Source organism: Leguminivora glycinivorella, chromosome 24 (genome assembly GCF_023078275.1).
Source record: "Leguminivora glycinivorella isolate SPB_JAAS2020 chromosome 24, LegGlyc_1.1, whole genome shotgun sequence".
Taxonomy (NCBI): Eukaryota; Metazoa; Arthropoda; class Insecta; order Lepidoptera; family Tortricidae; genus Leguminivora; species Leguminivora glycinivorella.
The window spans coordinates 9,996,344-10,018,135 of NC_062994.1; the positions used below are offsets into that span (position 1 = coordinate 9,996,344).

Sequence of the window (21,792 nt, forward strand, 5' to 3'; positions counted from 1 at the left end):
AAATAAATCTTTTAGTTTCTGAACGCACACATAAATGTCACGCTCGCCAACGCCAAGGTCGCGTCACTTGCGTCACCGTCAATCAAAGAAAATCGTTCTTGTGTTTATTTATTTTATTAAAACCTATATTTTGTGAATTACTAATATATTAAATATTAAAATGGAAAGTAATAAATTGGATGCCACCAGTATTTGCAGAACTTGCATGTGCCAAAGTGTCAATATGAGATCAGTGTTTCACAAATTGCAAGACGGAAAATGTACGACTGATTTATTTGAAAGCATCACAAATATTAGCATTAACAGTGATGATAACCTTCCTAAACAAGTTTGCGATAAGTGCGAAAGGTTTTTGTGTAAAGCTGCTTATTTTAAAAGCCGATGTTTAGATGTAGAAGCAAAGTTAAGAAAACTGTTTACTGATGAGTCCTCATCAAGTTTGTCTCTAATAAAACATGAAAATAAAGCTCCAGAAGGCTCTGACGACCCGTACCAGTGTTCTATATGTTTCAGCAAATATTCTGAAATAAGTTTATTAGAAAAACATGTCTTAAATTTTCATCAAATGAAGAAAGTATCACTGTTCAACGAATTTACACTATTTTCAAATTCTAAAGCTAAAATATTAACTCTTGAGACTGTATCAGAGAAAGAAGAAAATGAAACTCTAGTTAAAGAGGAAGTAAACAATGATTATGTTGATGACAGTCATTTTGATGACGCATATTCGGAGCCTTATGCTGAGTCTGTACTGATTGAATTTGAACCTAAAGTAGATAAAGAAGTTAAACACACATTTGAAACGCCTGTGATGACTATAGATATAAACAAGAAAAACAATACAGAACAAGAGAAATTTGAATGTGAAAAATGTAACCAGAAATTTAAATCGGCAAACTCTCTGAACGTACATAAAAGAAAACATAGAGAAAAGAAAGACATCGAAAAGAAATACCAATGTTCTTTATGTATGCGTAAATTTATAAGTAAATCTGGTTTGACGAATCATTTAAGTATCCATGGACGGAAAGACGATGTTAAATACACATGCGGTAGTTGTAAAAGAGAATTTAAACATAAAGCACACTTAGATAACCACATGGTGACTTTACATGCGAATGAAAAGGGTTTCAGCTGCGATTTTTGTTATAAAAACTTTGCTACGCAAGAAAGTTTGGAGATTCATAAGGATTTGCATAAAATTGATAAGAAGCATTCCTGTCAGTATTGTAATAAGTCGTTTTATATGCTATCTACATTGACAGATCACATCAGGTAAAATTACCAATATTTTATACACCCCAGTTTTTATCAAATTAAGGTCCTCTCACACTAAGAATTCATTTATTATGTATGGAAAGGATTTTTTTTTAATTTAACGAAAAGTAATATACAGGGTTGCTGATGATGAACCTGACTGCGTTTTGAATTTAATAGAAAACAATAAAAACATTGTGTATAATTATAGCACCCACATTTTGCTTGACCGAAATGCCTCGGCCGAGATCCATCTACATTGAACATATGCTAGGCAAGCAGCCAAGCTTATTGCCTCCTGACATGCTCACTCTGTGTACCAACTGAGGGGGGACTGAAATCTTCTCGAGGCTGAGGCGTAGGGTTAGAGCCGGCGTAGCTTTATTTGACGTTCATATGCGCATTGTAATATGCCTACTTGAAAAATAAATATTTCATTTTCATTTTCATTTTACTATTGAAAGCAGTCAGTGTGGATAATATCGAATGCAATCTGTTCAGCACTAACTTAGGAGGTCTGAACCTTAATGTTGAGTCTGAAATTATAGTTTTTAATGCAACCAGTGTGTATAAGAGATGTCAAAAAACCGGCCAAGAGTGTGTCGGGCCACGCTCAGTGTAGGGTTCCGTAGTTTTCCGTATATTTCTCAAAAACTACTGAACCTATCAAGTTCAAAACAATTTTCCTAGAAAGTCTTTATAAAGTTCTACTTTTGTGATTTTTTTCATATTTTTTAAACATATGGTTCAAAATTTAGAGGGGGGGGGGGGACGCACTTTTTTTTCTTTTAGGAGCGATTATTTCCGAAAATATTAATATTATAAAAAAATGATCTTAGTAAACCCTTATTCATTTTTAAATACCTATCCAACAAATATCACACGTTGGGGTTGGAATGAAAAAAAAAATCAGCCCCCACTTTACATGTAGGGGGAGTACCCTAATAATTTTTTTTTTTCATTTTTTTTTGCACTTTGTTGGCATGATTGATATACATATTGGTACCAAATTTCAGCTTTCTAGTACTAACGGTTACTGAGATTATCCGCGGACGGACGGACGGACAGACAGACATGGCGAAACTATAAGGGTTCCTAGTTGACTACGGAACCCTAAAAAGGCTAGTGCCGTGAAAACAAGTATTTTTTGACTTGGTTAAACAATACAATAAAATACAAATACTCTTTGTTGCACACCTTGATAAAATTCAACAATACAAAACAAGGAAGCAACACAAACAAAGGTAAACAACAAACGGTCTTATCGCTAAAGAGCGATTTCTTCTAGACAACCTTAAGGTAAACAATGTTGCATAAAATATGTAGGTACTTTTTCTATGACCATGAACTTAAAACCGAAATAAATTACACATATGAAAGAAAAAGTGACCAAGGCCTCTGGTGCCTGAGGCTGGAATCGAACCAGCGTACTTTCCAATCGCGGGAAATGCCTCTTTATCCGCTCGGCCACCCAGGTCACAGCTGTCGAGGTCAAAATTATCTCTCATATGAGTAATCTATACAAGGACTCGTAGCGCCCTCTGTCCATCCCTAGGGCAGAACGGTATGGTTCTTGCCCCCCATGTGAACCAAACTCAGGTTGGTTTCGACACAGCTCGAGAGATGGCGCTGCTAAATCAATTCTAATGAACACAAGTTAAATTATAATCTATTGAAAATATTTCAACTTGTGCTGTCTTAAAGTAGTCACACTACTATGTATATAAATTAAAACCGAAATAAATTACACATATGAAAGAAAAAGTGACCAAGTCCTCTGGTGCCTGAGGCTGAAATCGAACCAGCGTACTTTAAGACAGCACAAGTTGAAATATTTTCAATAGATTATAATTTAACTTGTGTTCATTTGAATTGACCATGAACTTACTTTTTGAATCGTTTTTATAGAAAAAAATTCCTGAAATACACACTGTTCCCTAGATTTTAACACACAGTGTGACAATTCGAAAATTGTAATGTGTTTTAATGTGGTCTTTACTTGTGTAAAACGTATTGTATGTATGCACAAATGCGTTTTTGGGGAATTGACTATAATGGCAAATAAAAGTATGGGAGTAGAAAAAATTTACAATAAGACTCTGTAAAACTTAAAAATACAAATCAAGACACAAACGACCAATAATACAAATCATACATTAGAATGTTTAATTTCATATTAATCAATTAATAATTTATAGGACACACACCGGTGAAAAGCCGTATCTGTGCGCCACCTGCGGCCGCGGCTTCAGTCAAAAAACGAACCTCGTGCAGCACATGCGCCGCCATCTTGGACTGAAACCATTCGCCTGCGAGCACTGCACTCAAAGGTGAGCAAAACCATACTTTAATAAAGGATAAAGGAAGGAAGGAAAGCAAGAGGAGGAGGAGGAGGGCAGGGGAGTAAGTAAGATTAACTGGAAGAGATCCCTTAAAGGGATAAGTTCGCCTTTGTACTGAAACTTTATTATATTTTAAATATTATGTTGCATTATTTTCTTGTACAATAATGTGTTTACTTACTTAGTACTATCATACAGTGTGGCCACTCCCTGCTCCCCGCTGAAAGTGCCGCCCACCCCCTCTCGGTTACCTCACAGTTACCGCCTATCAAGAATGCGACCAGTTGATCTGTCTTATCTCACTCATACAAGCATAGTACGCGTTCACCTACACGAGCTTAGACTGTGTGTAGGAACGCGCCTCTTTCATATATTTGATCGCCAGTGTCCGAGGTGTGGTAAAACCATTATAACTTTACTCAAAGGCATAGAGTCTATATTTAGCTGAGGGCTTTGTCAGAACATGAGCCTAGTGCAGCGCATGCACCGCCATCTTGGCCTGCAACCGTTCGCCTGCGAGCACTGCACTCAGAGGTGAACTAAACCATTGTAACTACACAGGCAAGAAACACAATACGTTGTCTCCCTTAGGCTGAGGTTCTAGTCAAAAAACAAACTTGGCCATCAGGTTAAAATCGTTCTTTACAAAATTTGGCGATTAATCGCAGGCGAGTTTCATTAAATTGCTAATTGTATGTAAACTAAAATCTAGAAAAAAAAACTATTCCTTAATGTTTATGGTTAATGGCTTCAGCGAGAAGTAAAATCTAGCATAAGGCATAAATAAATAAATAAAATAAATAAATATTATAGGACATTCTTACACAGATTGACTGAGGCCCACGGTAAGCTCAAGAAGGCTTGTGTTGTGGGTACTCAGATAACGATATATATAATATATAAATACTTATATACATAGAAAACATCATACATTGTCAAAGTGGACCCCAGGCTCCCATGAGCCGCGGCAAATGCCGGGATAACGCAAGGAGGAAAAAAAATACATAGAAAACATCCATGACTCAGGAACAAATATCTGTGCTCATCACACAAATAAATGCCCTTACCGGGATTCGAACTCGGGACCGCGGCGTAGCAGGCAGGGTCACTACCGACTGCGCCAGACCGGTCGTCAAAACGCCGCATGCACCGGCGCCTTGAATAAAAATCTTTCACGTCACTGTAATCAATCAAACCATACGCGTGTGACCACTGTCAGAATTCTATTTGCATAAATTATCAAACATCCTTACAACAGTGGCTGGGCAGAGAACTAATTCAATCAATCAATCAAAATATTCTTTATTCAAATAGGCTTACAATAAGCACTTTTAAATTGTCAACAGTGTACAATATTCATCTTATTCTAATATATCTTATATAATTCGATATGTATGTGAATTTATTTGTATTTATTTGTGTTTTTTATTAAATATTGTACTTTTCCACTCCAGATTCGTATCCAAAGGCGAGCTGGTGGCCCACACGAGGAAACACAGCGGCGCGCACCCGTTCATATGCGTTGAGTGCGGCAACGGGTTCACGACATCCTCTTCTCTAGTGAAACACAGACGGACACATAGCGGGGAGCGGCCTTTCGCCTGTGATTTGTGCCATATGAGGTAAAAAAAAACTTTTTAGGTCACCCTGTATATATATTACTCACCCTGTATACTGCCCTTAGCCGAAAAGCGCTATCTCAAACGAAAACTTATACTTCAGTATCTATAGCTGACAGTTCCATTTTCAAAATCATTTAGTTTTGAGATATTTGCCACTCGGCTTAGCAGGGCAGTATAGTCTTTATCATTAAAACACCCTATATTGTTTAGCAAAACTACCCAAAATCAGTTTAGATATATAGTTTACAAATTATTCAAGAAACCAGGGTATTGGTCAGAAATACTATCCAAAATCAGTGAAGGTATATTGAACCATTATAATACCTACATATGTGGGTGAATCAAGTTTTTCTTGCCTGTTTTTACCATGGTTACGGTCCCCTGAGTCACGCCGGTTTTATGCAAAATTATGCTACTGAAATTATGCAAGCAAGCATGTAGTCCTTGTTTGTAGATGGCACATTAAGGAGAGGGCTTGTTAACACCGGAAAAATGCAAGTTTGCATAGTTTAAGTAGCATAATTTTGCATAAAACCAGCGTGACTCAGGGGACCGTAAGCATGGCAATAACAGGCAAGAAAAAGTTGATTCACCCGTATGAGAATTATACAGGTATCTTTATATGATGGCAAAATTATACACATCTTGTAATTCAGGAAAACATTCAAAATCAATGATTTATATGGGGGTAATTATTGTGTTGAAAAGCCACCCTGTATATATGCACTGTCACATCACTTGACAGTAATTCTCTATATTATACTCGATCCTCTTTGCCTTTGCCGACAGATTCGCAGCCTCAGGGACGTTAAAGAACCACCGGCGAACACACACAGGGGAGAAACCGTTCCAGTGCTCTCACTGCGAAAAAGCGTTTGTTCAGAAAAATGACCTCGTTTCACATGTCAGGTGGGTACACCCTGTATATACAGGGTAATTTTGATCACTGTCCACTTCTAGTGTGCACGACGCATGCGCCGCCCCGCTGCACGCCAGATATGAGCGTGCACTCATGCTGCACACTTACCCCCTTATTCATAAACGTACTCTAAAGTTCATCAAGCCGATAAAGTTCATTTGTCCTTTTCTATCACAATAATACGTCGGAAAGGGACAAACGAACTTTATCGGCTTGATAACTTTAGAGTACGTTTATGAATAAGGGGGTTTCACAACCAAAATTTGGGACTGTAAAGGTACGACGTAGGTAGTTTGAAATCCAATTTATATTTAACTAGCAACCCGCCCCGGCTTCGCACTGGTACTATACCTACATGTAAACCTTCCTCTAGAATCACTCTATCTATTAAAAAAAACCGCATCAAAATCCGTTGCGTAGTTTTAAAGATTTAAGCATACAAAGGGACATAGGGACAGAGAAAGCGACTTTGTTTTATACTATGTAGTGATAGTGATAAGTCGGATTCAGAGATAGATTAGATTAGATTAGATATATTTATTTCACAACATGATTACAGTACAAATTACATTTATGTCAATTTATAAGAATCTATATTGTGATCGTCAAAAAAGTAAAAGAAAATGGTATCAATATAATTAAAATAAGTTAAATTTGCAGAATATGAAATGATCACCAAAAAAGGATCGTCAAGTAATATGAATAAAAATAAACACAACAATGTCAGAATAACAATAGGATAGTGAGAATAATAAATTATACAGTTATGTCAAAAAAATCACTTATTGAATACAGTGGGTTATCCAGTAAAAAGTTTCTTAATCGACGTTTGAATGTTTCATCCGATGTCTCTAACCTTATTTCTGCCGGTAATCGCTCATAATAAGTCGGGCCGATGACACGCGGATTCTTTGTTGCAAGTGCCATGCGACGTGGAACTGTTCTTAGTCGACCTGTAGTTCTAATGTTTATACCGGATACCTCAACGCGTTTAAACGAGGATAAGTTATTCCTAACATACATTATAACTTCATATAAATATATTGAATAATGAGTCATTATTTTGTGCGTCACAAACAGGCCCCTGCACGAGTGTCTAGGCTTCACACCCGCTAGTGTTCGTATGGCCTGTTTTTGCATAATGAATACTCGATTGGCATCCGTTGAGTTTCCCAAATGAGTATTCCATACGTCATTAGCGAGTGGAAGTGAGCATAGTAAACCGATTTTAATGAAACATGCGAAATAAGGGGTTTCAACTTCCTCAACGCAAAGACTGCACTACTCAATCTTTTGCATAGCTGGTCAACATGGCACTTCCAGTTTAGATTCGAATCCAACACAAAGCCTAGGAACTTCGCTTCACTGCACATTGGCATGGGGCAGTTTACTACAGATGGGGATACAGTAGTTGTTCGCCCTGAGAATAGCATTACGTTGGATTTGTTGACGTTAAGGAGTAACCCATTTGCAGCAAACCACTGTCCCAACTGACTACATGCCTTGTTGATGTACTCACCAAGCTGTTCGTATGTTTCCGCGCTGATTACGACCGTAGTGTCATCTGCAAATAGTACTGACAGCCCGGCGGTAATGGCAGATGGGAGATCATTGACGTACGCCAAAAACAGAGTATTTCCAAGGGCAGATCCTTGGGGAATTCCTAATTTGACTTGGCCAATGTCAGACTGGAACCGCTGGCCATTTGAGGACAGTTTAACCTGTTGTCTTCGATCTAGCAAAAAAGAAGCAATCAAGCGATGTGCCTCATCTTTTATTCCGTAACATTTTAACTTATTTAACAGCATTGTGTGGCTTATTACGTCAAAAGCTTTTGATAGGTCACACATAATACCGGCCATTTTTTGTCGCCTGTCTAAACCCGTTATAATAAAATCTACAATTTTGTGAGCTGCAGCGGTTGTTGACATATTTCGTCTATAAGCGTACTGGTGTGGAGTAAGTAGACTATTACGTTCCAGGTATGACATCAATGTTGATGATAAAATAGACTCCACAATTTTCGAAATGGTAGGTACTATGGTGATCGGCCTGTAGTTATTGACATCCGTTTTTTCTCCTTTCCCTTTGTATACCGGGCATACCCTTGTACGCTTTAATACGTCAGGGTAGACGCCAGTTTGAAACATCGTGTTTATCAACACAACCAACACATCAGAAATAACCGTCCAGATACATATGATTATATTTAACGATATGTCGTAAGTATCTACTGTGTCGCGCGTCTTTAGCATTGATTGTATTGTCGTGTACAAAAGTTCAGATGAGACAATGGGGAGATGAAATGTAGGTATGTCTGTACCACTAAGATGTTTGTTTAGGTACTGTGCTGATAAGGACTCATCGCTTTGAACCACAGACTTGGATGCTATTTGAAGAAAATGTGAATTAAAGGTATTGGCGACTTCGCTGTCCTGTATTTCATCATTTGAATTTGGAGAAATTAAGGTAAACGCTTGAGTTTTATTTATTTTTGTACCTATTTCGTCATTTATGACCTTCCAAATTTCTTTAGAAGGGTTTTTGCTTTTTTCTAACCTATCTTCTATGTGTGACTTGCGAGCACGAAGTGTAGCAGATTTAATGAGCTGCGCGTAATGAGTAATACATTCTGAGATTAATAAATTATCAGGGTATTGTCGGCGTATTTCCAGAAAGTCTTTATATTTACAAATGTATTTGGATAGCTCGTCATTCATCCAAGGAACGTTACACCTATTTATGTTCGTTTTCATGTTTTTATATGGAAATCGTAAATTAATGTAATATGTCAATATATTGAATAATTTATCAAATTTATAATTAATATCAAGATAATCTGAGTAAATAAAACTAAAATCATAATTTGAAATGTCATAATAAAATAAGTGGAACGATTCGTGGTCAAATAATCGGCGTTCAACCGTACGGTGTTTTTCATTGTCACCGCGCACCCGTTCTATAGCGAGTTCATACTTTTGGGCGTTATGATCACTGATAAACGTATCCACTGATGATACACGGAGGCAACCGCGGACGTAGTTTGCTATGCCGCAGTCAATGGAGGACACCGTGTCAGCAGTGACTCGAGTTGGAAAACTTACCATGTTTTTACAATCATACGTTCCAAGCAAGTCATTTACCCGCTGTTTCATAATGTTTTCGGTAAGATAATTTACATTATGGTCACCAATTATAAGAAACTTTTTACCTTCGTCAGTTAACTTATCTAATAATAAATCCAATTTTTCCAAATAAATGTCAAACTCTCCATTCCCCGTTCTGTACAGTGTAACAATAACTAAATTAGTACGTAATAATTCTATTGCTGTTATTTCAAAGTGATAAGGTACGCATAAGCCGTGCAGGTCGTTCCGCCGCTTATAAGGTACATAGTCGCGTAAAAATATAGCTACCCCACCATGGGAATTAGCTCGCTCACGGCAGTAAGCATTTGCGAGGGCATACCCGCACAACTTAATACGTTCCAAATCACTTTTTAGGCACCAAATTTCACTTAAACATAGTACATCAGGGTTCTCAGTGGTACATAGTAACTCTAAAAGTGATGTTTTATTGCAAATCGCTCGAACATTCTGGTGTAATAAGATAAAGTTCGTAATCATTTCTTTTGTGTCGGGCCGCGCCGTGCTGTGGAGTTTTTTTGCTGCTTTGTACAACATTAAATAAACGCACAGATACGCCATCAGGCCAGTTTTCACTATTTCGAGCAACTCGTTGCATGTTAGCTGGGACATCGAGACGAAATGAGGAATACTTGCCCCTGGTGACCACCAATTTCTCACATACTGGTGCCGCGATTCCTAACTGCGTGACATGGTTAACCACATCCTCCACGGTCGTATCTTCGCTCAGATTGAAGACATGTAGACTCACAAGTCGCGGTGCCGCTGCTCGTAGCCCAGTGGTACTTTGCGTTTGTTGCACGGAGATGGCGGATGTGAGATCCTGGGGTGCTGATGCTGCTGAAGTCGGTGAAGGGATCAGAGAAGGGCCACTTGGAGCAAGAACCGTGCGTTTTGTTACTTGCGAGTGCTGCTTGACCTGGTCCGATTTGGCTACACGGCGCGAGCGAGCGCTGCGCCTCACAAAGACGGGGGCATTGTCCGCTTGCTCAGATGTGTCACCTGCTGGGTTTGTGGTTCCTAAAACAGGGATCCTAGGCTCGGCTATCTGTGATTCCCTACTACCAGATGACGGGTCTGTTTGAGGAAGAGTAACTGGCGTTGATGTTGATATTTCCAAATTGGTGACATCTAACAGTGGTTCATTATTAACGAACATGAGACCTTGAGGACCTGACTCGTTTAGTAGCTCACTGGTGATAATTTGTGAGTTGTGTTCATTATAAGGTGTGGTGTGTTTTATTTTGCTGAGAATCATCTGGAGACATGAGTTCTGGTAAGTGATTTGATTTTCTTGACTCTTTATAATGTCATAGCAGGAATCAATTTTTCCTTTCATGTCTGCAAGCTCACTTTTTAAATTTGAAACCAGATCCACCAACCTTGTAACGGCCGCTGCAGTTGTCACTGTTTTTCTCATCGAAGGTGCCATTTGTCTTAACTTTTGATAAATTATCCACTAAACAGTATTTAAAACTTATTATTGCACTTGAAATAATTGCACAATGAAGTATAATTCAATTTATAAATAATTAAATACGTGGGAGCTTTTGAAATAGCTGTCAACCGCATGACAGCGCCCTCTGTCATAGATATAAAATGAGTTCACCGTGACGTCACTTAAGTCGATTTCTTATTATTTCCATATCAGCATACAGTTCAAATTCGTTTTGACAGTTCTTAAAATTTAGCCAAAAACTCATTTACTCACACAGGGGCAAAACCATACTAGTGTGCTCGCTGTAAGAACACCATACAATACAATGACCTTCATCATGTTTGACGATTCAACCAAAAAAGGTACCACAATGTCGACCTTTTGCTCGGTGCTGGGTTCGAATCCCGGTAAGGGCATTTATTTGTGTGATGAGCAGATATATTTGTTCCTAAGTCATGCATGTTTTTTTTTTATGTATAATTGTATATAAATATTTGTATATTATATATATCGTTGTCTGACCCACAACACAAGCCTTCTTGAGCTTACTGTAGGACTCAATCAATATGTGTAAGAACATTTAATTTACATATATGTGAGAGAATAATGCCTGTTTCAGATGCCACACGGGAGAGAGACCCTTCGTATGCAACGTGTGTGGCAGTGCCTTTAGAAAATCTGCAGCTTTAAGGTGTCACGCCAAAATGCACACGAGGGACAAAGAACTTTTGCCATATTAACTTTATGTAGATCAATTTAAACTAACACGATTTCCACTCATAATTTTTAGAACTTAACGGGACTTAAGGCCGGTTGCAACAAACCGTCTGTCACCGTTAAAGCGTTCGTTAAATTTGATTGTATGGGAAGTTTCATAGACGTCTGCTGCGTGACGATGATGTGTCTGTCAAATGTGGTTGATGCATACATACATACATACATACAATCACGCCTGTGTCCCATGAAGGGGTAGGCAGAGCACATGAAACTACTCAGGTTTCAGTGCCACTCTTGGCAAATAAGGGGTTGAAAGAAAACGAAACTGTGACATTGGTTGATGCAACTGGCCCTTAATCGCGTAAAACTCACGTTTATATTTGGCCCGACGTTTCATAGACACCAAATATAAACGTGATTAAGTCCCGTTAAGTAAAAATTATTGTACTTAGATAAAATATAACCTAACCACAAAATTAAATTTTTGAAAAAACCCCCGACCGCGACATAGTGGACCAATTTTCATGAAACATGGCTAAGAACACTCCCGACTAACTCAGCTTTCAAACCAAAAATAATCTAAATCGGTTCATCCGTTCGGGAGCTACGATGCCACAGACAGACATACACACACACAGACAGACAGACACGTCAAACTTATGTAACACGACGTGTTTGCGTCGGGGGTTAAAAAAAAGGAAATTTCACTGTTTTTTTTTTTTTTTTTTTTTAATTATAAATGGGCTTACTTTTGACCACAGACTAGCAAAAGGCAAAGACGTGGCCTACGATGGAGTGAGCTCGCTCAGAAGATGCTGTTTTATTTTCTGTGCTTTTACAGGGTGCCCAGTGCTTTTCTATGGTAGGAAAGTTGTTCTTATTTCCGAGATATTTGATTTAATAAATGAACTCATTTTAACTGATTCTGATGAAGGCAAATTTTGTAATCTATGAATTATGACGAGTGAAATTAAACGATGGTGGACCGCAGAAATCAAAATCACATGTACGATTTTTTTGATTAATTAAAAATATTCACTGAGTTCTTTCAAACATAATACATATTGCTTGCTCATTTTAAGAAATAATGTCAGTTAATTTGTAGATATTGTCCAAAAAAATATTTTATTTTATTGTGCATTTATAAATTGATTTATATAATTGAGTGAACGTCGAAAATCAATTCCCAATAATTTAATTAGTAATGTTCGGTGTTATTTCTTCTACTTACGTAGTGATAATTAATTTTGTGTAATTTTAATTATGTACATTGTGCCAAATATGTTTACTTGTGTTCTCATTAGGAATAAGTTAATTTATGTAATTTCAGTTAAGTGTCGTATAATTTTAGAAGTTTTTGTTTAAAATAGCGCATGTGAGTTCGCGTGTCAAGATCGTATCACAGTAGTATAATAAAGAGCACTATCGTACAGTATGGCCACTTCCGCTCCCCGCTGAAAGTGCCGCCCACCCGCTCTCGGTTACCTCACAGTTAGCGCCTGTCAAAAACGCGAACAGTCGACCTGTCATATTTCACTCATACAAGCATAGTACGCGTTCACCTACACGAGCTTAGACTGTGTGCTAGGAACGCGCCTCTTTCATATATTTGATCGCCAGTGTCAGAGGTGTGATCGTATTGACCGTTTATAAAAAATGAAACTTAGAATCGAGTTACTGAAAAATATTTAGTATCATATGATTTTGTGATCGATTTCTTGATGGTAAGGACATAGCATAGATTAAATATAAGAAATTCATGCCATTCCATATATTAAAATGCGACCGCCTGTGAACGCGCATACACTACACCACACATAGATGGCGCCACAAAAAAAAATGTCTTGTAGTTTTCGATTATAGTGTCACTTTTGACATAGATTTATTGCTCGAAAGTGACATTTAACGCCAATCTACAAATACTCGATGGAAACAAGGCATTTTTTTGTGGTGCAGTGTATGTGTATGCGCGTTCTTAGTGCGTTTTCACATTATCCGATCCGATATCGGATGTCGGAAGCATTTCAAAGGCAAAAATCAAAGATGGCGGCTTAAATGTATGGAATATCTGTCCTACATCCGATATCGGATCGGATAATGTGAAAACGCACTTAGGCGGTCGCATTTTAATGTATGGGATGGTATGATCTTATATTTAATCCATGATATATACCAATAAGATGGCACGGCAGTGGCTTTGAATAAAAAAACTTTTTTACAAGTTTGGTTTTATTATATTTCTAAGTACAGTCACCTGCGATATGTTACTGTTGCAATAAAATTGTGTCAGATATTTTTGCGGCCATCTGTCAGATGCGATGCTTATTTTATGAAATTTTATTTCTGGTACGGTTAATAACCGATTAGCATTTTAGGGTTCCGTAGTCAACTAGGAACCCTTATAGTTTCGCCATGTCTGTCTGTCCGTCCGTCCGTCCGTCCGCGGATAATCTCAGTAACCGTTAGCACTAGAAAGCTGAAATTTGGTATCAATATGTATATCAATCACGCCAACAAAGTGCATGAATAAAAAATGGAAAAAAATGTTTTATTAGGGTACCCCCCCTACATGTAAAGTGGGGGTTGATATTTTTTTTCATTCCAACCCCAACGTGTGATATATTGTTGGATAGGTATTTAAAAATGAATAAGGGTTTACTAAGATCGTTTTTTGATAATATTAATATTTTCGGAAATAATCGCTCCTAAAGGAAAAAAAAGTGCGTCCCCCCCCCCCTCTAACTTTTGAACCATATGCTTAAAAAATATGAAAAAATCACAAAAGTAGAACTTTTGATAGGAAAATATTTGATAAGTATTTTCGAGAAAAATACGGAAAACTACGGCTTTTGAACTTGATAGTTTCAGTATATTTAATTATTTTGATGTTTTCGGAACCAACGAGAGCGGCAAAATACGACGAAAACTCGAGGCGCGCGAGTGTTGAAGGGCGCCACTGACACGGAGCAGCGAGCGTGGCCCGACACGCTCTTTTAGACATAGCTCTGGTACCAAAGCTCTAACAAAAAAGTTTTCTGAAAGTAGATGGCGCTGAGTCTGGTTCAGTGTGAAAAAAAACAATTTCTTTGTGAATCATCTCGTATATTTAATTATTTTGATGTTTTCCTCGGAACCAACGAGAGCGGCAGTCCGCCATGAATGTTTTGCACGACGAAGGAGGCGGGGTCGACTCGGGGCGCGCGGGTGTTGACAGAGGGCGCCACTGAGCACTGGCGGAGCAGCGCTGCCAACCCCGCCAGCGACTGCATCAAACCCAAACGCTCTCCTGGAAACAATAAACTAAAATAAATGTCACATACAAAAAGTTAATTTGGCTCCAACATTCGACTAATCGACTTGAATACAAGCGGTTTACACCACTCTAATTCGAATTCATTCTCATGACTTTCAAAAATAGCAAGTCACCGTTTTCAACCTGCATTTTAGTGACAAAATCCTGCATGCGAAATTCAAAAATCGCCCCCCAAGACCTCAAAGTGTTCAAAGCTGGATTCGAACCAGCGTCCTCCGTTATGGCGACGAATGCCTGAACTAGGGATGTCACGAATGTCGCATGTGTCACATTCGCGAATGCGAATATTCAGAATGCGAATGTGCGAATGCGAATGCGAATATCGCTGAATTTCATAAAAAACCAAAATAAAAACTAAGCAATCACCAACAACCCGCTAGGTAAAAAAATTAAAATGCTTACTATTGGTCAAAATGCCGAGTACGAACTTCACGCCGTACGAATTTGACCTATCTGCGCATGCGCGAGTCGACAAGTAGCAATTGGAGCGGCCGGCGCGGGCGAGGAACAAGCTGCGACTTGCACACATTCGCATTCGCAAAACATTCGCATCGTTTGAAGCGAATGCGAATGTCAATGCAAATGTTTAAAAGAATGCGAATCTTTCGCATATGCGAATGCAAATATTCGTAACATCCCTAGCCTGAACCACTGGGCTATTCGGACACGGTGGTGAGGGTCAACATTTTCAAGCACTTATATGATACTAGCTTATGTCCGCGGCTTTGCTCGCGTTAGAAAGAGACAAAAAGTAGCATATACGATGTCACTCTCCATCCCTTCAACTATCTCCACTAGCAAAATCACGTCAATTCGTCGCTCGGTTTTGCCTTGAAAGACGGACAAACAAACAGACACACACACTTTCCCATTTATAATATTAAGTATGGATGACACAATTACCGAAGGCTTATGAGTCTTCCCCCCGCCATCTCTGAGGTAAAACCGGAACTAGTTCGGCCTTCTAACTGAAGCTAGGAACACACTACGCGGACGTCCGTCGTAAATCGACCGCGGACGGGAATCTGGACAATGGAAATACACATAACCGTGCAAACTATCGGTCGACGGACGCGGACGTGGCCTTGAGCGCACGGACGTCCGATCGAAATCTGGCTCTCTGGATGTTTTGTTCCGTGCACACTGATAGGTCGCGGTCGCGGTCGTTTTACGACGGACGTCCGCGTAGTGTGTTCCGAGCTTTAATCAACACATGTGATTACGAGCTAGCGAAGAGCGAATAAAAATACAAATTAAAATATTCTGTTTGTGTGTCTGTCTTTCACGGCAAAACGGAGCGACCACAGATTTAAAAAGAAAATGGGTACTTATAAATAGTGTTTTTTTGCTCTGAGAGAGCGACGAATTGACATAAAGCCAAATTAACTGCTTTTTTTGAATCTAGTAATGGAGATAGTTGAAGGGATGGAGAGTGAGATACTGGGGGCTACTTCTCGTGTTTTGTCTCTTTCTAACTCGTGGTTCAACCCCACTTCCTCGTTTTTCTCCACACAAATAAATTTTTGCTCTGAGAGGGGTGACATAATTTTTTTAAGTGGAAGTTTGTATGGAGCATTTCGCAATTTTCGAATTTAACGCGAGCGAAGCCGCGGGCAAAAGCTAGTAAAAAATACTTCATTAAAAATGTATTTTTTGTAGACCGTTGGTTTAAATTTCCTAAGTCCATTGATAATCCAATGAAGGCGACTTTGGTCCAAAGAAGGCAACAGCCGATGAAAACCTTTACACAAATTTTCTCTAAATTTATTATACTTTTTGCATTGTGAATAAGGTAATTCATAAATACATGTCAAGAATTAAAATTTGTCAAACTTGTTTTATTTTTTGACATAAAATGTATAAATTATAGTACTTAGAGCAGCGAAGTTAAGTGGTCCAATGATCGCAATCTTCCCCTATGTATTACAAAAGCAATTTTCAATCGTGACACTGACACATAGTCGTATGACTTGACATACAAGTTGTATGCCCTAGCCTGACCGACCTACACTTAACAGCGACCATAATATACCTAACTCCTGACGCTATTTACCTAGTTAGGCAATTAAATATGCTATTGTTAGATTACAATGCAGTGTTTTTTTATAATTAGATAATTACTTATGACAGAGCTCAGAGACTGAACGAGGTAATGCGTAAGTGCCTTAATATTTTTATCGTAATTTAAAGTAAAATAAAACCGGTCAAGTGCGTTTCGGACCTCGTACAATACAATACAATCATTAACGTAACCACAAAATTTAAATTTTGAAAAACCCCCGACTCTTTGGACCGATTTCCATGAAAAATGCCAAAGAAACTTCCGACTAAATCGATTCATCCGTTCGTGAGCTACGATGCCACAGACAGATAGACACGTCAAACTTATAACACTCCGGCGTTTTTGCGTCGTGGGTTAAAAATGAATTCCCTCATTTTGTGGGCTATCCGTGTAAAATTGAATCCTATTATATATGAATTGAATTCCGACGGCCGCCGCTAGCATTAATGTTGGACATGCCCATAACGTAAGTTGTCCCAAATAAACGTTATTATTTGGGACAACTAGCGCCACTCTTCATGCACATTCCTAATAGAGGGTTAAAATTGCCAAAATTTTTTTTTGTTACATTCACTGCCATCTCTCGGCGCAGGGTTAAAACTTTTAGAACATACGTTACATACGTTTTGTCAATCTAACCCTTTGTCTTTGTTTACTAGTAAATATAGGCAATCGATACGATTATATATTTTGACACATATCAATTGTAAAGGATTTAAGTCATATCGACAAAATTGAAGTTCAAAATATATTCTGCGATGCAACCGAATTATTTGGCCAAATACGAACATTGAAAAACTTGCCGAATACCGAATATTCGGCCCATCTCTTACTCATGCCATACCTACCTATACACGCTCTCGGTCCTTCTCCAAAAGGTAGATACACATGGTTGGGTATAGATGGCGCTCCCTCGGAGAATCTCTCCGGTAGGAACTGCTCCGGATCCTTGAAGTACTTTTCGTCCATATGCAGACCTTGAACGGAGATCAGCACATACACGCCTTCGTCTATAGTCACGTCGGTTCCTGGGAAGGTGTAGGGTCTTACGCACTGGCGAATGAGGAAGCCCAGGGATGGGAATAGACGCATGCCTTCTCTGAAAAGATGAGTAACTTATTTTAGCATTTTTAGGATACAAGATGGACTCTACTGGTAAGAACGATGTCAAAACTATTGAAACCCTGCCGTTATGGCGTAAGGTGTTAGTCCGTTTTCACATTGTCCGATCCGATATCGGATGTCGGAAGGATTTCAATGGAAAACAAGATGGCGCCTGTAATGTATGGGATATCGGTCCTACATCCGATATTGGATCGGATAATGTGAAAACACACTTACTCGGAAGAATGTCACGATTTAAATGTGATACATAGTAGGGCAATCATGGTCGCGCAATAGATGATAAAACATCGGACCGTCCCTATCGTACTTACAAATAGTGCGATAGGGACGGCCTGCTATTTTATAATTTATCGCGCGACCATAATTGCCTGCCTGGTATGCTGATATTTAACAATTGTGAAATGTACATATTAAAAAAGCTTTGCAGTTTCAAAGAATTTCGAAACCAAAGTTTGAACGGACATCTTGAAGATGAACTAACTCTATTTGATGTATTATCAATGGAGCGGACTAACTTCAGATGGAACGTTTGTAAGTGCGATAGGGACGGCCAGATGTTTTATCATTTATCGCGTAACCATACTTGCCTGCCTGTTGTAGATAGACTTCTATTTCATGGGATATAGACCGTGATTACCTTTCTAATTTTTGTCGAGCTCCCGATATTTCGAGTGATCACGATTCTATACCCTTAAAGGGATAAGTTCGCCTTTGTACTTGTAATCTTTTCCTGTGTGTTGTATTTTTTCTGGTACAATAAAGTGTTTTACTACTACTACTACTATACCCGGGGATTCTATAACCGTTAATATAAGTCTAATGAAAATAACCGTGAATTATTCAAAACTCTCACTGTTGTAGATACTTTAAGCATGTAGATACATTAAGACACTAAAAATCTTAGAGGAACAATAATAAAATCCACTCACTTGAAACACATGTGTAGATACTTCATCTCTTTGACAGCATCATAGCACAACTTCCCATCATGTCGCGCGAGCACTTCGTCAATCTCCTGCTGGCACTTGGCCTGCTTCTCGGGATGCATCGCCAGCTGGTGAAGAGTATAGCTGGTCGCTGAAGAAGAAGTCTCGAATCCCGCCGCGAAGAACACGAACACCTGTGCTGCCATCAGCAGGTCATCCAGCTCCAACTCAACCGTCTGCGGAGACCCATCAGGATTCCTCTTCTCCAGAGACTCACCAACTATCATTCCTTTAGCTTTTAACTCGAAAAGCAAATCTATAAAATCATTCCTCCCAACAGGCTTGTAATTCCTTTCCTGCATGATGCTTTTCACCAAATCAATCGTGTCTCTCGTCACATCCGAAGCTGTTATGTGCAAATGTTTGAAAGTATCTGGGAAAGTCCATTTGAGGAACGAATTGATAGCCGCTTTCAGGGTTGGAGTGAAAATACGCTTCCCCAGGTCTCGGAAAGCGGATGTTTCGTCGGTGATGGAGTCTGTATCCATGCCGAAGCCGCAAGCGCCGATGAAGTCTGTGGTGTAGCGCGCCATGAGGTCGCGCACGTCCAGCTCCGCGCCGCGCGCCGCGGCGGCGGCGGCGGTGCGCTGCAGCCGCTCCGTGCGCTCCACGATCAGGGGGAACATCGCCTTCAGCTTGCCCGACGTGAACGCCGGCGTCATCCTCTGCCGCAGGAGCTTCCACAGATCCCCATCAGCGAAGAACAAGTTCTTAAACATCGGCTCGATCACCGTCTTATGAGTATTCAGCCCTCTCGGATAGAAGTATTGGAAATCGGTGACTAAAACATGTTTCACAAGCTCTGGATCCCTTACGACGAGAGAAATAGCACTGCCACCGAAATACCCGACAAACTTTTCTTTCGGATACTTCTGGTACAATTCCGCAAGATATTCCGACAAGCTGACCTTTTGACTAAACACGCGCCATACGCTTCCAACCATAGGCGCCGGTTCTTCATATTTCACACCTCTTACTTTCCAGTAGTTATGTTTTCTTGTGATATATAAATAGAGTAGCACTATTATCACTAAAAACGTAGCCGGTAGAAGCATCGTTTATGTAAATAGTTTAACGAGGTCACAAGTCCACTGCAGGGCCGGCCGAATTTTAAGTAACTATTTAGTATCTTGTGATAAAGATTCGGTGTCCACTCCGTGCGACCGTTTGGACGTTACTCGAGCAAGTTCACATATAAACCGGCTTCTTTCCTCGCGTCATGTCTCGTACTGATATAAGCGAGCTAACCGGTTACAATACCTCCAATTAATGTCAAATCATGGTTGAATAGCGGTCGAAAAGATAATATTATTGTTAAGTACATTCATTTACAATTCAGTATTTGTCACGTGTTGATAATATTATGCAAATAAAATAATCTGTCCATCGAATTTAGAGCTCCGCAGGCGATTCAAAGTGAAATATGTTGCCCGTGTTGGATTAAAAATCACCACCCCTTTCTTCCCGTGGGTGTCGTAGAACTCGACTGTGGGATACGGGTTAAATTGTGGCGTAGACGAGAGGCTGACAACCTGTCGCTGCAATATCACAATTTCATTTTCTTTTAACTCCTTCATTTCCAACAGTAGCACTGAAGCTTCAGTGGTTTCATGTGCTCTGCCTACCCCTTTATGGGATACAGGCGTGATTAAATTGTATGTAATTATGCTTTCCTTAATTACCTAATAGTGAGTCTGGCTTGATTATATGCGATAACTTGATAACGATAATATTAATAGCACAAAGAAAAATAAAACATTCTCAGACGTTAAATCTTAACATAAATAATCGTTTCTGGTGTCGTAGCTGAATGGCATTTCTGTGACGAGAAACGAAAACTAAACGCCGCGAAAGGTAGTTTGACTCTGTCGCGGCAATGCGAAAGGTAGTCTGACTCTACGCAAGAGCGATAGAGATAGATATCTAGGAGCGTTTCGTTTTGTGAGCGTTTGTGCCATTCGGCTAAGGCGCCTGATGTTGTTGTAACAAAATATGTGAGTATGTATACCTACCTAAATTGCACGACTACACGTGTGCTTAACTGTTTATTTATTTAAATTAGGTATGTTGTATGTATATTGTATGTCATTGTCCTTAAATTACATATGTTATTGTAACAAAAACCAGGTGTTACTTTGCTGTTACTTACACTTTTCAGCCTGCTACAAACCTGCTTTGTGAACATATTTAAAATCACATACAGGTCGAACGCGATTAATTAACATTATTTTTACCTTTTTTCCCAACGTTTCGGCCAGATTGCACTGGCCGTGGTCGCGGAAGACTGACGTGGGTCGTGAAACGTTGGGAAAAAAGGTAAAAATAATGCTAATTAATCGCGTTCGACCTGTATGTGATTTTAAATATGTGTACAAAGCGCGAGAACTTAAACTGCTTTGTGAAAACAAAGAGAATGTATAATTTAATTTTTTGGTAATATTACGTTCACTGCCATCTCTCGATACAGAGGTGAAACTTTTAGATCTCATTTGTCTTTAAATTGTTAAATATAATCAGTGTCGCCATCTAACTCTGAAATTAGTAGTAACAAAACGTTTACTGCCATCTATCGACACAGAATTAAAACATCTTTGACAATTTGACCCATATGTCTTGACATCTGATTTGTCTTAAAATATTTAAATACAATCAGTGTCGCTATCTACTAACCGTAAAATTTGTCAATGATAAACTACCCTATTTACGAAAATTACGTTTTTTGCGGCACAGACGGTCCTTTTTACAGTTTTAACCCTTAAATGCATGACGTTGACAAAGATTCATTCAAATTTGAATTTTGACATGCTGTCAATAGAGTCAAAAATGCATGATGCATATATACAATACATCACTATGCATTTAAGG

The 21,792-nt window shown here is 39.0% G+C and overlaps 2 protein-coding genes across 3 annotated transcripts; one reads left to right on the forward strand and one right to left on the reverse strand.

Moving 5' to 3' along the window:
* The first annotated feature begins 154 nt into the window (after nt 1-154).
* Nucleotides 155-11,625, forward strand: LOC125238649 (gastrula zinc finger protein XlCGF8.2DB-like). Its single transcript, XM_048146028.1, has 6 exons — nt 155-260; nt 1,266-1,275; nt 3,456-3,587; nt 5,054-5,221; nt 6,011-6,130; nt 11,344-11,625. The coding sequence occupies exons 1-6, from the start codon at nt 161-163 to the stop codon at nt 11,462-11,464; spliced, it is 651 nt and encodes a 216-aa protein (XP_048001985.1). The 5' UTR covers nt 155-160; the 3' UTR covers nt 11,465-11,625.
* Nucleotides 11,626-14,532: 2,907 nt separating this feature from the next.
* LOC125238766 (cytochrome P450 6B2-like) lies at nt 14,533-20,286 on the reverse strand. 2 transcript variants are annotated; one of them, XM_048146200.1, is made up of 4 exons: nt 20,062-20,286; nt 18,871-20,019; nt 17,665-17,915; nt 14,533-14,727 (listed from the first exon to the last, which is right to left on the reverse strand). In XM_048146200.1, the coding sequence occupies exons 2-4, from the start codon at nt 19,980-19,982 to the stop codon at nt 14,552-14,554; spliced, it is 1,539 nt and encodes a 512-aa protein (XP_048002157.1). In that variant the 5' UTR covers nt 19,983-20,019; nt 20,062-20,286; the 3' UTR covers nt 14,533-14,551. The 2 variants fall into 2 exon arrangements, with proteins under 2 accessions (XP_048002157.1, XP_048002156.1); XM_048146199.1 differs by having other exon boundaries at nt 18,871-20,283.
* Between the last annotated feature and the right edge of the window lie 1,506 nt (nt 20,287-21,792).

Coding starts and splice junctions, on each gene's coding strand:
- LOC125238649 (XM_048146028.1), top strand. CDS start 161: ATGGAAAGTAATAAATTGGATGCCACCAGTATTTGCAGAACTTGCATG. Junction 3,588..5,053: donor TGCGAGCACTGCACTCAAAG/GTGAGCAAAACC, acceptor TTTCCACTCCAG/ATTCGTATCCAAAGGCGAGC. Junction 5,222..6,010: donor TGTGATTTGTGCCATATGAG/GTAAAAAAAAAC, acceptor CTTTGCCGACAG/ATTCGCAGCCTCAGGGACGT.
- LOC125238766 (XM_048146200.1), bottom strand. CDS start 19,982: ATGCTTCTACCGGCTACGTTTTTAGTGATAATAGTGCTACTCTATTTA. Junction 17,916..18,870: donor TATCTACACATGTGTTTCAA/GTGAGTGGATTT, acceptor TCATCTTTTCAG/AGAAGGCATGCGTCTATTCC. Junction 14,728..17,664: donor AGGACCGAGAGCGTGTATAG/GTAGGTATGGCA, acceptor TATTGTTTCCAG/GAGAGCGTTTGGGTTTGATG.